This window comes from Camelina sativa, chromosome 12 (assembly GCF_000633955.1).
Source record: "Camelina sativa cultivar DH55 chromosome 12, Cs, whole genome shotgun sequence".
In the NCBI taxonomy this organism is placed as follows: Eukaryota; Viridiplantae; Streptophyta; class Magnoliopsida; order Brassicales; family Brassicaceae; genus Camelina; species Camelina sativa.
In genome coordinates this window covers 31,469,485-31,487,443 of record NC_025696.1, presented here as the reverse complement: position 1 = coordinate 31,487,443, position 17,959 = coordinate 31,469,485, and the positions used below count along the sequence as shown (strand labels likewise).

Sequence of the window (17,959 nt, the reverse complement as noted above, 5' to 3'; positions counted from 1 at the left end):
AAAAAAAAAAAAAAAAAAAAAAAAAGCATCTAATGTTTTTCAAGTCTCAATATGATCCAAGTCCCTCAGCGAATACTTAGTTGGCATGTGGTTGAAGCTCGGGGAAGAAGTCTCAACTCATTGATCACTTCTGGAACATAATATTTCCATGTATTAACCAATATTGTTGCCTTCTTTAAGTGACAAGCGTATTTCAAGATATAAGCCACAATATCTCTATCTTGCTGTCTAGCAAAGTATGGTGACCAGCTGACAATCTGTAGACTCGACAACATGCATTCAGGAACAGAAGTCTGTTGATTCCAGCAAACCATACCATTACTCATATCAACCGAATGACCCTAAGACCAAGTAGAAGAATTAGACTAAAACGATATATGGTTATTAGAAAACAAGAAATTATTTATCAATTATGAAACTTACTTTCATAACACAGATGTCTAATACTCGTAAGTTAGGAGAAGCATTGAGAAACTGGCCAAGGAGGTTACATGAATCCTTTTTGCACAGACATAGGCTTAGATGTTCAAGCTCCGTAAAAACACAACCATCACCATCCAAATCCTGCCCACAAATATATCAACAGTATTAACAAAGAAGTCTCTAAATGAGATTGAAGTCTCGCAATTGATAAAAATGAAAAGTAATTACCTCTAAACAACATATTGTAAGACGCTTGACAGATGTGATTGATCCAAGAATTTGATTCTTGGGATAAGAGGATAGAATATCGACATATGCTTCCCTCAGCCTAGGCATATTCTTAATTAAAGAGTAGTGGTGTGGCTCATGAGTCCAGTCCACTAGTTTCAAATACTTTAAAGAAGGAGTATTTATCTCATACCCATCAAAATTCCCATCAGTACGTACAAAGAGTGATAAACTCTGCAAAGACGGGATGATTATAGTGAACTCTTTCATTTGTTCTTCATCTGCTTCGAAAGACAACGATAGATCTTCAAGAACAGGACAACCAGATAAAAGCCGTTGAAGAGATTCTCCATCTACGAAAAAATAACTAGCCGTCGTCTCAAGTTGCAAAGTTTTAAGAGAGAGAAGACAAACCATAGTGGGAACATCCATGTGAGTTATCTTTTGGAGTTTCAAGGTCACGAGCGATTTGCACGTAAACAAGCTACTGGGAAATATGAAGAATTTTTCACCATAGGGATAATAATCAATTTGCAGCTCACGTACACAGCGAGAAATTGCGATTTCAATCCACCGTTTCACATTTTTAGGTTTAATATGTGAATTACAAGTTATGTGGAGACGCATGCTTTCTATGACGGGAGCTCTATGTAATGGCAACTTCTTGTCTATAAAATCCCCAAGTCCAGGAGGCCTTGGATCCGACATAGAATTGAACTCTAGTTTAGTTAACCACATCCAAAGAAACTCCCATCGATTAGACAAAACGCAAGTGGATACAGCTTCTTTTGTCGGAAGAAATGATAATATCTTCACCAGCACGTCATCAGGCAATCCATTGATTTTGTCCATATCTTACAAAACCCAAGCTATTGTTACTAGAAAAGCCAACTAAACGAATTAATTAGACGAGAAAAAAAGACACAGCCGCACACACATAGGAACTAGGCGAAACCTAGAATAGAAAAACCTAGGGGTAGGCATATAAATATAGATTTAATTATATTTAATATTAGGTTTTAATTTTAACTTTCTATATTTTCTAATTTATTTGATTAATTAACTATTATAAAACCATAATCAATAAATTTTAGTTATATTAACTAGATATTCACCCGCGATACACCGCTGGCTATTTTTTAATAAAAAATGTAATTTATTTTATAAATTAATTATATATATAACTAATGTTTAATTTGTATTTTTTAAATGTACATCCTCACAAATTTAAATACATTAGATTAAGACCCGTGCTAGAGCACGTGTTGAAATTCATTTTATTTATATTGTAATTTTTATGTAAAATATAATTCATGTGATTGTTTTTTAAAAAAATTTTGGATAAAATATTATGCAGTAAAATCATATGCTAAATATGATGACTTGAAAAAAGACACTTATTTTGTAAGTTTTATATTGTTAATGATTCTAGATAAGTACCTAACATTGGTTAAATTTTATTTTATACAAAATTTTGTATATTTTCTATTTTATAAAATTCGAATATGTTGTATTAGTTTATGTACATGAAGTTATTTCAACAATCTATATTCTACATCATGACTTGAATGTCATTATAAGACATAATTTTGTGAATTTGGCTTTTAAAAAGTAGGTTATTATATTATGAGTAATTTAAAATATTGTTATACTTTTTCTTTTAATATACTTGGTTTTTTGAAATTCTTTCATATTATAGTGACATATTATTGACATTGCTATAACAAACCAATTTAGACTGTTTATAGTTTCTAACTTTTATATCAAGTTTCAATATTTTAAAAATATTTCAAAATAAGTTATTTAAAGTTTATTATATTATATAAAATTATAAAATTCATCAAAAGTATGAAATTGAATTTAAATATTCATATTTTGACCGTTACTCCGTAAGATTTTTAATTCAATAGATATTATTTTTAAAGAATAATATTACTAAAACTTGAATATTTTATAAATTGAATCATTTATTTTTTGTTTTTAAAAATTTAACTTATGGTATATCCGGAAATAAAACTATTTTTTAATTATAATAAATAATATGATAATTTATTTGTTTCACAAAATAGACTCACATATAACAATGAGAGTTGAAGTATAATGATAATTAACAAATTAATATTATTAAAAGAAATTAATATGGTAAGTTAGATGATATCAAATGATTCTTTAGAATATTCTCTTTAAGATTTTTGGAAACAATAAATCCAGACTATACAAATAATATAAAACTTAATATACAACCTATTTGTAACCAACTTATTAAAATTATATAGTCTATAAAACAATGTTGTGTACTTCCGTTTTATTATATAGGGGATTAGTTAGTATGGAAATTAAAAAGTATTTTGTTTGAGGTTTATTGTTTTATATTATAGTATAACATACAGTTAAATAAGTAGTGATTTATAGAAGGAATATACTGTGTGTTTTTTTATTTATTTACAGATAGTAGTATTTTTACTATTTAATTTTTTTTTAAATACTAGGTTTTGAACCCACGCTACGCGTGGGTTTATTTGATACATTTTGATGAAAAATATATATACTCACTCTGTTTCAAAATATAAGAAATGACCACTTTAAAAATGTTCAACCAATCATAAATAAAACTGCATAATAAAATATATTAAACTAATCTGAAAGTAGCATAGAAACTTGAAAACATCTTATATTATGAAACAAAAAAATCTTCTCTAAAACATCTTATATTATGAAATGCAGGAAGTATGTGACTGATGACAGTAATGAAATATTATCTTATAAAAATAAATTATATTAGTATTAAATAAAATTTAAAATTTCAGATACACAATTTTTAAAAATATAAAAATGAGTTGTGTTATACATTCAAATCAGATAAAAAAAATCATGAATTTAACTCGACATCCAGGCAAGGCGAATCAAACTGATGACCTCACATATCATAAACCATTTCTTTGACCACCAGAAAAACGAAATAATTTTGTAATCTTTAATCGTTTTCATATTTAATTGATCGCTACCACCTATGTTTTCGTGTTTTTTATTCAATGTTTTCTTATTTTTCATATTCTTTCTTGTCATTTTCATTGTCAAATTTTATGGTAATTGTCATCGTTACTTTTATCCCGTTCTTTGTTATACTCTTCTTCTTTTTCTTCTTCTTCCTCGTCAACTTTTTCACATTCTTTCAATGAAAAACATTTTTTTAGACTACCATACAACTTGTTAACCCATCAAACTCCAAGACCAAAATCTTTTATTTTCTCATAAAATTTGTGCAATTCATAAAGACCTGCATAGTCAACACATGCATCCAATTATTGATAATTTCATCCATATACTTATTCGTTTAAGATCCACATGTATTGAAACTTCTCAAACCAAAATCCTTACTCGCAGAGAAAGTAATATGAACACATGTATAGTTAAAATAATATTTGTGCTTTTCGTCGATCCTTCTTCTTTAAACTCAAATAACATCAACTCAAGGTCTTGCGATGTCAATCCTTCTTTCTTAGACTTAAAAATAAAATTTTTACTGCAAGAATATCATATCATATTTCTTTTATTTCTATAAATTTTAATTTTTTTTCTAAAAATTCTTAATAATATAGATTACTACTATATTTCCAAAAATGTTAATTAGTGAAATATCTAATTCTTATTGGTTGTTTTAAATCCTGTATGGACACTTTTAGGAGTTTATAGCTTTAACTTTTTATTAGTATAGATATAATATTTTAAAATTTCTATGGAGGTTAAGTAATTGTAATATTTTCAAACATTCTATGAAGTTTAAATATTTTTAATATTTGAAACTTTTAAAAGTTTCAATATCTATACTATTTTAAACTTTTAAAATTTATAAATTATAATTTTTTAGAAACCTTTTATAAGCTAATAAATTTTTAAAATTTAAAGATCATAAGATTTTGAAGTTTTAAAAGGTTTCAAAATATAATATTTGAACCTTTTAAAAATTTCAATATTTATAATATTTTAAACTATTTTAAAAACTTTTAAAAGTTTAAATATTATAAATATTCAAACTTTTAAAAATTTTCAATATTATAATATTTCTTTGAAACTTTGTAAAGTTTTAGTTTGATCAAATAAAAAAATCAGATCAAACGAATAAAACTTTTTAACTTGGACACCTGATAAATCAAGTTTTCCTGCTCATTTGCTGTTGGAAGCATATTAATCTTTATTTATACTGGTTACTATGTGGACGCCTTTAGGAGCTTATAGCTCCTACTTTTTATTAGTATAGATATGTACAGGATAATTTTGTATTGTAGTTTTGTATGTTTTATATATAAAGAATCAGTTAACTTAAGTATATATAGTTTTGTTGTGAAATGCAAATAAAAGTTGTGAACAGTTATTTGTTTGAGCTGAATTCCACATTGTTTTTCTTTTAATAAACTTTGGTTATTAAAATGGACTCAAGATGTGTGTATATAATTTGTTAGAAATGGGAAAATAGCTATTTGAACAAAAAAAATAATTCAGCGAATTAATTGCTTACATATATATACTAATATTGTTTTTAAAGTAAACTAATATTGTTTTTTTTTTTGTCTAGACCGACACAATTGTTCTTGTTTTTATCTGACAAAACAAATCTATCATCTTCTTCGTCTTTGTTTTATCCCGTCCATTGCGACATCTCCGCCCATCTTGATTTTTAGTCAATTGATTTCATCATCCTTATTTGTCATAATTCGTCTACGAAAGAGTGTTTTGATTATGCTCCAAATCATCTTCTTTTAGCTCCTTAGTGTTCTATCCGTGCCAATGAGTACCTAAACCTATAAAAACTCAAAAACAACCTAGAAAACAAATCAAAAGACTCAAAAAGCACACTTATTCCATTGTTAAAAACCACAAAAACCATGATATATCATGGAGAAAATATTGTTTTGTAAAATTGGAAACTGAATATTAATTAAATTAATCATAAACTTAATACTTAATGTTAAAGGGAGTGGTTCCGATTGTTTTGGAAATTTTATTAGGATAAACCTTGTTTCCAAAAATCAAAATATTAATTAATTAAATGAAAAAAAAAATCAATAATTAATGCCAATAGCATCCCTATAAATAAGTGTCAACTTTAGGATTTATTTTATAAATGTCTCAAAAAATGTATATATAGATTAATTTTTAAACCCAATTTAAACCGAACCAAACCAAACCAAACCGAACCGAGCCAAACATAAATCGACCCAAACCGAACCAAACCAAACATAAACCGATCCAAACACAAACCAAACCAAACTAATTTTGGTTGAATTTGGTTAGAGTTTTACCAAAACCGAATAAATAAAACCGAACGGAACCCAAACCAAATCAAACCTTAAACAGAAATGCTCACCCCAAGAAAAACCTGTCAGCTCGATTCCGCTCGGGAAAATCGGAAACGCGCTTCTCTTTACCATTAAACCCTAATGATCGAAACCTCTAGTGGGCCTCAGGGCCTGGTCATAGGCCAGGATTCGTGTGAAATCCTTTCTTCGGAGGGGGTATTCAACTAGGTATTTTAAAAGATTTTAGAGTATTCTTAAAATCACTTGTTATTTAATTGATGAATTTTAAAAATCTTTTAAAATGCTATGTTATTCAACTTAGATTTATGTAAAATCATTTAAAATAATTTACAATCCTTTGTTATTTAATCAATGATTTATAAAACTTACTTGAAATCTACTGTTATTCAAAATATCATAACTTTTAAAAAAACTGCTACTTTGAATGATTCTAGAAGATTTTGATTTGTTTTCTACTTGAAAATACTCCCTCTCAAAATCCCACCTTTTGAGATAGAATTTTAAAGGATTTTGTAAAAAGAAGAAAACTTTATTTCCTGGAAAATCAAAATTGAAACAGAAACATTCTCACCTCATCCCCACTCCTCCGCTCCAATCCCACCAGTGGCGAATTCAATTGCTTCCTCTCATGTGGAAAATGCTTTAAAGAAGTTTGATGATTGTCCATTCATCCTCGGCGAGCTTAGTTATTGTAAGAACGTTGTCTCTTCTTTCTTTTGAGTTACCTTTTTGTTGTTTCTTATTATGATTTTCTCTTGTTCTGTGATTTCAGGTATTCAACAGCTGATTCAAATACATAAACAAAGGAGTTAAATAATGAGTTGACGAGTCGGAATTAAAAGGTTGGTTTACTTTTTACTTACCAAACCTTGTTTTGCATAGTTAGGGTTTACTTGTTACTTACAACTACGGTTCTGTTGCAGATAGTTGTTCTTGATGATGATCCATGTAAGAGGATAGGAAGAGATGGGAGCAGTGAGAGCTACGAGTATCCTAAGAGAGAAAGTATGATCTGTATTTTTTTTAATCGTTGATGAGGTACTTGTTACAAATTCTTTGATCTGTTTTTTTGTTGTTCATTCTTATTTAGGGTGAGAATTAAATGATATTGGGTTTTATTTTGCAGGCTTGGCTTGGTGATCACCGTTTAATATTGGTTCTGATTTTGTGAGGTCGTTAATTGTCTCTTCATCTTTCTTTTGATTTAGCTTTGAGTTAATGGGTTTGAGGAATCAGAATTAAAGGTTTGTTTACTTGTTACTTACTACTAAACCTTAGCTCTGTTGCAGATAAGGAAGAGATGATGATTCATGGCTCTGTTACAGATAGCAGCTCTCGATGATGATCCATGTAAGAGGATAGGAAGAGATGGGGGCAATGAAAGCTACGAGTTCCTAAGAGAGGCTTTTGTAGACAGAATTACATCATCGTCATCTCAGTTCTAAAGGTAATTTTTTATTATTATAAAGTATCCTAAAATCTCTCAAAATCTAATAATAAAATCTCACCAAATCACAAAGTATTTTTAAAAATATATATATATTCTAATAAATAACCAAAATTTTTCTAAAAGCTCAATCAAATCTTGCAAAAACCTAAAATATTTAAATCCAACCAAATCCCTTAAAATACAAGTTCAATACCCCGTTCTTCATTTTGGTGCTGATAGACTGATGGTGCTGATAGACTGATTATCAGGTATTCTTTATGCAAGTTTGGGATTTTTTTTCATTTAAACTCTCAAAGTTTGAAAATTTTATTAGAAAGAATGTCAAAAAAAAAAAAAAAACATCCAACTTTTATTATTATCACACAAATTTAGTTTGACAAAAAGTATTTTTTTTTATGGTTGTAAAAGTACAAGGCACGGATTTGAACATAGAGTTCGTAACTGGAAAAATGGCCAAAATCAACCTCAACTATTTTTCAAACGTTTTTTCGTACCTAAACTTTAATACTTTGCAAATAACAACTTGAATTGCATTGGTTCAGGTTAGCTAGGTTAACTTACTAGGGTATATAAAGAAAAGAAACATTGGTTTTATTATCTCCTTCAAATTATTAAAAAAAAAAAAACAAAAGTAGACGAAGATCATCATCATCATACATTGATCAAGAAATCGAAAAGAAAAAAACCACACACTGAAGAAAAAGAAAAAAAGGTGCTTAATGTTTGATTCCATGATCCGCTCATTCAAAAGCCCATTGATTCTCTTTACGAACCTCTTCTTCTTCCTCAGGTGTAAAATCATTCTCAATGTTGAAGTGTGCACGAATCTGGTCTGGAGTTTTGCCCTTGATCATATCAGCAACAGTTTGGCACGTCATGTTTAGCCGTTTAGGTAGTTCGCAGCAAGAATGAGATCAAAGATCGTGGATTAATAATCTGTTTCCATTAACTGCTTATCCCAGTTCTTGAGTTCCTCCTCGGAGATTGGGTTAGCGTCATCGACGTGGTGCTTCTTGCAGTACTCCATCACTAGGGCAAGAGTCTTGCTCGTCACGTTAGCAAGAGGGATCTCGGTACTGGCGCAATCGTCCTCAACCATATGCGCTATGGTCTGCGATTGGATCGCGATCTCTTCTTCCACCTCGAACGACTGACCATCGGAGCTCTTCAACATGATCATCTTCTTCGTCGACATAGTTTATGTTTTGTGGGGTGAGATCTTTTCTTTGTGAAAGCAAATTTGATGAGAAAAAGTTTAAGAATTGAGAGAGCGATTGAATTGTTAGGTAATGAAGTTGTGAACCCTATGCGCCGTATAATCCTCCCCCATTATTGGTCTCAGAGAAGTCGCGTGAGTCTCACTCGCCGCGATTTCTCTCTCAAAGTCGAGAGTCTTCTGAGCACAACCTCGTGCGCCGCTGGTGGGTCCTCAGTCAATTCCGGTGACGATGAGGACCCTATGGCCCATGGTTCTTCATCCGCGGCTCTGCATCTTTCTCGGCGACACCATTGGATCAAGATCAAGGGAGCAGTGGAAGGGAGAAGCATCTGCGAGACTCCTCAGGTAAGAGCTCTACCGGAGGAGTAGCGACGCAGAGTGGAAGAAGGAGTTTCACGGAGAGGGACGAGCGATGAAGATAGTTAGATCTGGGGACCGGAGATCTTGGAGGTTTCGCGGGTTTGGTCTCGATAGGGGAGATAGGTTCCGATCCGGCGGAGCTAAGCCACCGTCGAAGGTCTCCTCATCTACTCCCTACTATCTTTCTCTCTCACGACCGAGCAAGAAGTCTCCTCGACGACAGCGAGCTCGGTTCTCTTCCTCCTCCTAAACACAGCTCTACGGTGGCGGGATGGAAACGGATCTTGGATCACCATCTCCGTTCGGCTAACGACGTCCAGGCTTACCGGAGGTCCTGTTCCGGTAAGTATCCGCAGATATTGGGCGGCGGCTACAGCGAGTTCTTCGTTCTGTAGATTAGGGTTTTCAGCGACCGGTTTGGTCCTCCGGTTCGATTTGTAAATCCAGTCGGTTTTGTATCTTAATGGTTTAGTCTGGGTTGATGTAAACGGGTCGGGCCCTTAGGGGATTTTGTATGGACCTAACTCCGGAAATAGCCCATTGGACATATATTATTAATTGAATACCCTTTAACAAAAAAAAAAAAACCCTATGCGCCGTATTTATAAGCCCGAGTCGGTAAAATCAACCATTCCTTTTTTGAGATGGAAATAGTTTCTTTAACAAAAATAAAAAGGAAAATAGTTATTTGCCCAAGTCCTTTTTAGAAAAGGTAACTTCAGTGGAGTAAACCGAGATAAACCTGGTCAATTTTGCAATATGGTAGGTTCGGCTTAAATCCTTTTTTTTACCTCGAGAACTCTAGAACTGTCACTCTGTCAGAGTCGGTTCTGCGATCAACATTTTCTTTTTCTTTTTAATTTGTTTTAAGAAAACTTGGATCAGCAATTCCTTTTCAGTAAAGGTAAATTTAGTGGAATAAATCAATAAACCAAATCGGAAATTATCTAAGCTTAACTAAAATACTCTGATCCATAAGAAAGCAAAAACAAGTCTAGTGGAAATAGCCGTTACAGCAGACTAATATATAAAACAATTTTATTATGGAGATAGAATTGAGTGTAACTATTATATAAAACTAATAACAACTTGATGAGGAGATCAAGAAGGTAAACTATGGAGGAGATCCGCGCAATGCATGGGGTTGTTTGCTATTGTTAATTTTTTCATGGTTCTCTATTTATTGTTATACTAGGTACAGACCCACACATATGTGCGGGGTTACTTTTACATAATTTTTTAAAATATTAGAAAATTTTCACGTAAACTTCTACTCATACCTGCATGAGTGATATATATAAGAAAAAATTAAGATATAATTTAGATAAGTGATATTACGTTTATATTATTCTAAACTAATCCAAATATTTCCAACTATTTGTTTAGGGGTGTTAAATCAAATTTGTATTCAGTTTCAGTTTCATTTATTCAATTGAAAATAAATAATATCAACCATATCACATCATCAAATAATATCAACTGTATTATGTCATCAAATAACCATAACTGATAGTTAATAAACCGTAATCGTACCTGTGTTCATGCTTACTTGTCCATACCCATTCTGTTGCATATCATAGAATTTCCAAATAACCTACATATAATTGTCAAGCGATCAAACCCGTCTAATATGTCTGATTGTAATGTTTAAAATTTTTTGACCCGAAAAAATCCCATTCCTCGTAAATCACATGAATAAATAGTATGTCTGTATATGTTCTGCTTGAATTCTTGTTCCCAAAATTTCAGTCCCGTATTTTGTCATAAATGAATATACCCACACAAAATTCTCATAACCTGATTATTATGTAACTAATTTGAACAATATCCCAAAATATAATAAATATGTTGTTTAATCTTTCTTTTTCTTAATATGTAAATTGTGTCAGTTTGACAAAATGAATATTTGATATGATTTTTTTTTTAACCCTTAAGTGTATTCCCCAATTAATAGTATAGATTTCCTTCAATTATTGAATGAAATATTCCTTAGTAAATAATATAGTAAGAGAAGGAAAAATAAGAAAATGGGATAGAAAGCGTGAGTATTTTATATATGAGATACCATAAGGTATTTATTAAGGAGAATTATATTAATTTGAATATTGTTAGTTTTTTAATAATATATGTGTCTGTAATTGATGGAGAAATAAAATTACAAATCATAGATCAAATCTTATTGTTTCGTGAGGGGGAAGACTATAGTTGGTCATTAGATCCCCTATATAATTGGTCTTAGTTACGGTATTATATCAGTGAATTTTATAAATTTTAATTGGTCATTAGATCCCTATATATCTCAGCTATTGGTATAATATTATTACTTGTTTTCATTTTTATTGGACTGGATTTTTTAAAATTCAAGATTTCTGTAAAAACACTATAATTACATATTTATATATAATGTTTAATTACATAGTTATCCAAATTAAAGTATATATTCATCTCATTTCAATTGGTGATCATATATTTTTTTTTGGCAAATATAGGTATTGTTTTTAGCAAAACAATAATCATTAAGCCATTTTCAAATGATCTTCAATTCTTTCACCATTAGAGCTTTATAAAATTATTAGAAAGGTAACATTATTTGTATTTCTGAAGATATGATTTTAGATATATATTTTTACATCTCATAATATAGTTATATTATTATATTACAATACATAGTGAAATTAATTTAATTTTGAAAATATGTATCAATTTTTGAATAATATTTACCATTTTTAGAATTTATAAGAGTAAAATATTGTGTATATAAACAAATTAAATAGCAGTGGCAGTTGACAAAAAATATATATAGCAGTGGCAGTTTTATGTAATTTTATAGAATACTAAGGGTGAATAATAAATTGGGTACGGAGCTCTATGGCGACGACACATCAGCTTTTTTCCAGAATGCTTCTCTTTTAATATATAAGGGATTTTAGAATTTATAAAAGTAAAATATTGTGTATATAAACAAATTAAATAGCACTGGCAGTTGACAAAAAATATATATAGCCGTAGAAGTTTTGTGTAATTTTATGGAATACTAAGGGTGAATAATAAATTGGATACGGAGCTCTCTAGCGACGACACGTCAACTTTTTTCCAGAATGCTTCTCTTTTATGGAATATTAAGGGTGAATAATAAATTGGATACGGAGCTCTCTGGCGACGACACGTAATCTCATAATATAGTTATATTATTTTATTACAATACATAGTGAAATTAATTTTATTTTGAAAATATGTATCAATTTTTGAATAATATTTACCATTTTTAGAATTTATAAAAGTAAAATATTGTGCATATAAACAAATTAAATAGCAGTGGCAGTTGACAAAAAATATATATAGCAGTAGCAGTTTTGTGTAATTTTATGGAATACTAAGGGTGAATAATAAATTGGATACGGAGCTCTCTGGCGACGACACGTCAGCTTTTTTCTAGAATGCTTCTCTTTTAATATATAAGGGATTCTATAAGTTGGCGATATACCTATGCTGATTTTTTCTATATATTTTTAATTAGTTTTGCTATATTTTATTGTTTTTCTTTATTCTAATCTTATATTTTATTTATTCGTTTGTGTGCACGGTGTTGTTATCATATGTCAGTGAATGTTTTTGGTTTAGTTTGGGCATGTTTTTTTATTGTTAAATTATAAGCTTAAACTTAAAAGAAAGTGTGACCAGTATTATAAATAAGTTAAATTCTTTTTTTTTAGTCTTTTTTGGTAATCCTGATTTCATTTTTTATTTTTTTCCTCATTTTATTTTTTATTATCATATTTTTCAGAGAAATACCCTAAAATAGGACTATTTTTGGTTTTTGTTCCAAAATTAGCACAAATGACTAAATTTTCCAAAACTAGCATTTTTTATATTTACTTAAAATTAATTATTAAATTATGACCAAAAAAGAAACAATTATAACAAATAACATAAATGACGGCGCTCCTAGGGTTAGGGTTTGGCGACTCGAAAGGTGATTTCTCCAAGTCATCGTTCTAGGTTGCTTTTCCGGTGGTTTTGTCCTTTTTGGAGCGGAATCCCTTAATAATTTTCTAGCACACTGCTAAGTTTTTTCTCTGTTGTTTATTTGGGTGTTTTTCTCATCGAGGCTATTTCGATCTTGAAAGTTCTGTCAGTAGGCGTTTGGTTTTTGGGGCTTCTGAAGGAGCACTAGGGTCTCTAAACATCGATCTAATGTCTAGGCTGGAGTTCCCGAGGAGAAGCGGTAAGGAACCGATGACAAATCGGCAGGAGGAGGAGGGAGAAAAAGGGGTGATTCGAATCCCAAAATTCGATTTCTCTGATCTGATAGATAAATTTAAAAACTCTTTCACGTAGAGGGAAGAAGTATTGAAGCTTTGTTAGCTTTCATGCCAAAGGAACGCATATGGGATGTTGAGGGTAGAGTCCATGGCACAGATCTGGGGAACGTCAAGTTCCAATTTGATTTTGATCACGAGGAAGATCTTCTCAAGGTTCTACAACGTCGACCGTGTCATTTTAACCGCTGGAGTTTCTCCCTTGAGAGATGGGAAGCAAGTATCAGGGATGATTACCCAAATACGATGTTATTTTGGGTACACGTTAAAGGGATACCCTCACTATACAAAAGAGAACAAGCGTTTAGGGGAATTGGAGAGGCTCTCGTAACAGTAGAAGCTGTGGACGTTAATGGGGCGAGAGTACAAGTGGCCATCAACGGGGATAACCCGCTTCAATTTGAGAGTAAGGTGGTCTTTGAGAATGGGGGAACTGTGAATGCAACTTTAAGATATGAGGGTCTGTATCGTTACTGCTTTACCTGCAAAAGAATCTCCCATGAGGAAAGAACCTGCCCGAAATTATCTGATTTGGAGAGACAAAGGAATAAATCCTTGAGAGCAGCTTCGTCTTTATCTGAGTACCAACAAGGCTCAGAGACTTGGAAGGAGGGAGGAGGTGATGACCAGGCTGAATCCTCATCACATGTACGAAGGAATTTGTCGAGGGAGCTGGAGCAAGGTGAACAACGGCAATATTCGGATCTCCGACAGGATTTAAAGGAAATGCGTGACTCGAGGAGTAAAGGAGTCTGGGATAGACTAGAGAGGCATAGGCCAAGAGACAATCCCCGATATCGGGAGAGCTTCCACCCGTACGAAAGATCAAGGCATGGACAATTAGATGGAAAGGGTATTACTTCAATGAAATATGAAAATAATCCGCGCGAACGGAGGTCCTACAGAAACCCCACATCTGAGGATAGATACCGAGAGATGAGATATGAACGGAACTCGTTGAAGAATCCCTTAGAAACTCCAGATTCACAAAGAACAATCTCTGATATGCAGAGGACCGGAGTTCAATTTGAAAGGCTGAGACTTGATCGACAAGCAATACCGGTGAATCGTCTACGTGACAACTATGGACCATGGAGGGGAAATTCGAGTGGTAAGCAACATTACCAGGAAAAGGTACCTGGAGACAGTTCATCAAAACGTAATGAGAAACAGGGGATGTCTAAAGAAGCAAACCGAAGTTTCCCTCAGATTGAGGCGGAGAAGCTTCGAATGGAACGTCGAGAGGCAAAAAGTCAGGACACAAGGAAATCAAAAGACCCTACGTGTCTAGGATCTGCAGGTCAGAAGGAGGGAAGAGTGTTCTCACATGTAGCTGAAAGAGAGGATGCTGAAAAACAGAGACAGGTATTACAAGGGGAGGAAGATGAAATTACGGGAGACTCAAAGTCCAAACTTAATACCCAGAATTGCGGGTTAGAGGAGGATTTGATAATGGACGATGAAATGATTGATAATGATGATCTTCTAGATGAGGAAGATCCCCCAATTGATGAATATCTTCATGAAGCTGGAATTCTATATGATTCTCAAGAACAGGGGGCTTTCCGCAGGATGAAGATGCTGAACAAATCGAAGCAATCTCGCAATTTTCCCCGGATATTACAAGGAAGGTTACAGAAACTAAGAAGAAGATAAATACACGATCAAAAGGGAGAGATAGGAGCGCCAAGGATAAAGGTAAGCTGGGAGATCACACGGATCATGCAATCGTAGTAGAAGAGAAATCAAAGACTCAAAAGAAAGGCGAGAAGGAGGAGAAACGACGTATCCCCAGGAGTCCAGATATAGTAGGTGCAGCCTCCAAGAAGGTTAACGCCCTAAGGGCTCGTCAATCCCCAAAGAAACGTCCTGGTGCTGGACGTGCAAAACCAATTACTGTCCCTCGTACGGAGGTGTTCCCTTCTGCAATAAGCAAGAAGTCCAATGCTGTTTCAGGTTCGGTGGTGTCCCAGAAACCACCCAGTACTCATATATGAATACAATTGCCTGGAACTGTCAAGGGGCGGGAGCTTACTTGACTTCAGAACACCTTAGGGAAAAGCGGAGGTTTAGCAAGACATTCAACTTTCTTTAGGCTATGATAATTTGTTTACCGTGGATCCTATTGGGAAAAGCGGAGGTTTAGCGTTGTTTTACATGAATTCTCCTCAGGTTACAATCATATATTCGGACAACAGAATGATAGATATTGAAACCACAATGGAAGGACATAAGGTCTATATGACCTTTGTGTATGGTGATCCGGTTGTCGCAAACCGAGAGGATGTTTGGGAGCGGCTGACGCGAATTGGTCTCACAAGACATGGCCCCTGGTTCATGATAGGAGATTTCAATGAGATCATTGGAAACCAAGAGAAACGAGGAGGTAAACGACGAGCTGAGTCGACCTTTCTCTCGTTTAGAAATATGTTGGCCAATTGTGGTATGATTGACTTTCCCTATAAGGGGAATTTTCTCTCCTGGGTGGGAAGAAGAAGAAACCGTAAGAGAGTGCGCTGTAGGCTGGATCGAGCTGTTGGGTATGAAGACTGGCACAATACCTTTTCATACACAAATGTGGAGTATCTGAAGCTATGGGGATCCGATCATCGGCCTGTCTTGGCTAGAATCTCCTCTAATAATCGCATAAGGCAGAAGAGTTTCAAGTTTGATAAACGTTGTTTTGGGAAACCAGGATTTAAAAACGCGGTTAAGGTAGGATGGGGGGAACTTACCACCGAAGGACAAACGGATATTCACTCAAAGTTGGTAGCATGCCGAAAGGCAATATCCATATGGAAGCGTGAAAATCCGAGTAATACCTGCAAGAAAATTGAAGAGTTAAAAGAAAAACTAGAGCAGGCTCAAGATAATGATTCCCTCACTACTGAGGAGGAACTTGAATTGAAATGGCAGTTATGTACAGCTTTTCGAGATGAAGAGTTATATTGGAAACAAAAGAGTAGAGCAAACTGGTTGCGAGAGGGGGATCGTAATACCAAATTTTTTCATGCCACTACAAAACAACGAAGGGCAAGAAATCACATAATCAGTCTACAAAACCGGGACGGTCATCTGGTGGAGTCTGAAGCGGAAATTGAACAAGTGGTGACAAACTATTTCCAGGAATTATTTACTGCTTCAACTACGTCTAGAGTTGATGAGGCACTACGGTATGTCACTCTAAAGGTTACACCTGAGATTAATGCTGCGCTGCTCCGACCTCCCTCTAACTGTGAGATTAAAAAAGCTGTTTTTACCATCAATCCAGATAAAGCTCCGGGTCCAGATGGAATGACAAGCCTCTTCTTCCAACGGTTCTGGCATATGATTGGCAATGACATAATCCGGATGGTGAAGGAGTTCTTTGAGACAAGAGAGTTCGATCCAAGACTCAATGAGACAAACATTTGCATGATCCCAAAGAATGAGAGGCCTAGAGCAATGGGGGAATTTCGGCCAATCAGTCTTTGTAATGTGAGTTACAAAATCATTTCAAAGGTATTATGTAATAGACTGCGAAAAGCTCTCCCGAAGCTGATTTCGGAGACACAATAAGCCTTTGTGGCTAGACGGTTAATCACTGAGAACATTCTGTTGGCACAAGAGAATTTTCACGCTTTAAGGACGAATGCGACTTGTCGTTCAAAGTTTGTAGAAATAAAAAACGGATATAAGCAAGGCTTACGACAGGGTGGAATGGTCGTTCCTAGAGTCTTTGATGAGAAAGCTTGGTTTTGAGGAAAAATGGATCGAATTGATCTTGTGTTGCATAACTTCAGTATCTTATAAGGTACTCATTAATGGGGAAGCGAAAGGAAATATAATTCCCACTCGGGGATTACGCCAAGGCGATCCGCTATCTCCCTTCCTATTTATCTTATGTACTGAAGCATTAATAGCACAAATCAATGGTGCTGAGAGTGAAGGACGCATCACGGGTTTGAAAATAGCCCAAGGAAGTCCTCCGGTGTCACACCTCTTATTCGCGGATGACAGTCTGTTCTTCTGCAAAGCCGATATCCAGCAATGTGCTGAGTTGTTAAAAATAATAAACTGCTACGGAGCAGCATCTGGTCAGCAACTAAACAAGGAGAAGTCGGCGATATTGTTTGGTAATCGAGTGGAGCATAACCTCAAATCAGAACTGAAGCAGGCCATAGTAATCACGAAAGATGGCGGAAAGGGGTCCTATCTTGGACTCCCTGAAACTATTTGCGGTTCTAAGCAACAAGTTTTTGCTTTTGTTCAAGACAGACTAAACAACAAGATAAACTCCTGGTCAGCAAAATTTCTCACGAAAGGAGGCAAAGAAGTGTTGATTAAATCAGTGGCTCAAGCTCTTCCGACTTATGTTATGTCGTGTTTTTTACTTCCACAATTTATTGTGAAAAAGCTCCGAGGAGCCATTGCCCGTTTCTGGTGGAGCACAAAACAGAATAAAAAAGGGATGCACTGGATGGCATGGGACAAAATTTGTTTGCCTCTGTCACAAGGAGGACTTGGATTTAGGGATCTAAAGGAGTTTAACTTAGCTTTACTAGCTAAACAGCTATGGAGATTGATTCGGTATCCAGACTCTCTGCTCAGCCGGGTACTTAAAGGGAGATATTATCGGTATTCAAACCCCCTTGATGTGAAA

The 17,959-nt window shown here is 33.8% G+C and overlaps 1 protein-coding gene and 1 pseudogene across 1 annotated transcript; both read right to left on the bottom strand.

The window, feature by feature from the left end:
- LOC104734053 (putative FBD-associated F-box protein At5g38570) lies at positions 66-1,503 on the bottom strand. The gene is made up of 3 exons (XM_010453561.1): positions 652-1,503; positions 424-564; positions 66-341 (listed from the first exon to the last, which is right to left on the bottom strand). Exons 1-3 carry the CDS (start codon positions 1,501-1,503, stop codon positions 66-68), a joined length of 1,269 nt encoding a protein of 422 aa, XP_010451863.1.
- On the bottom strand, positions 8,160-8,614 carry LOC104732982 (annotated as a pseudogene).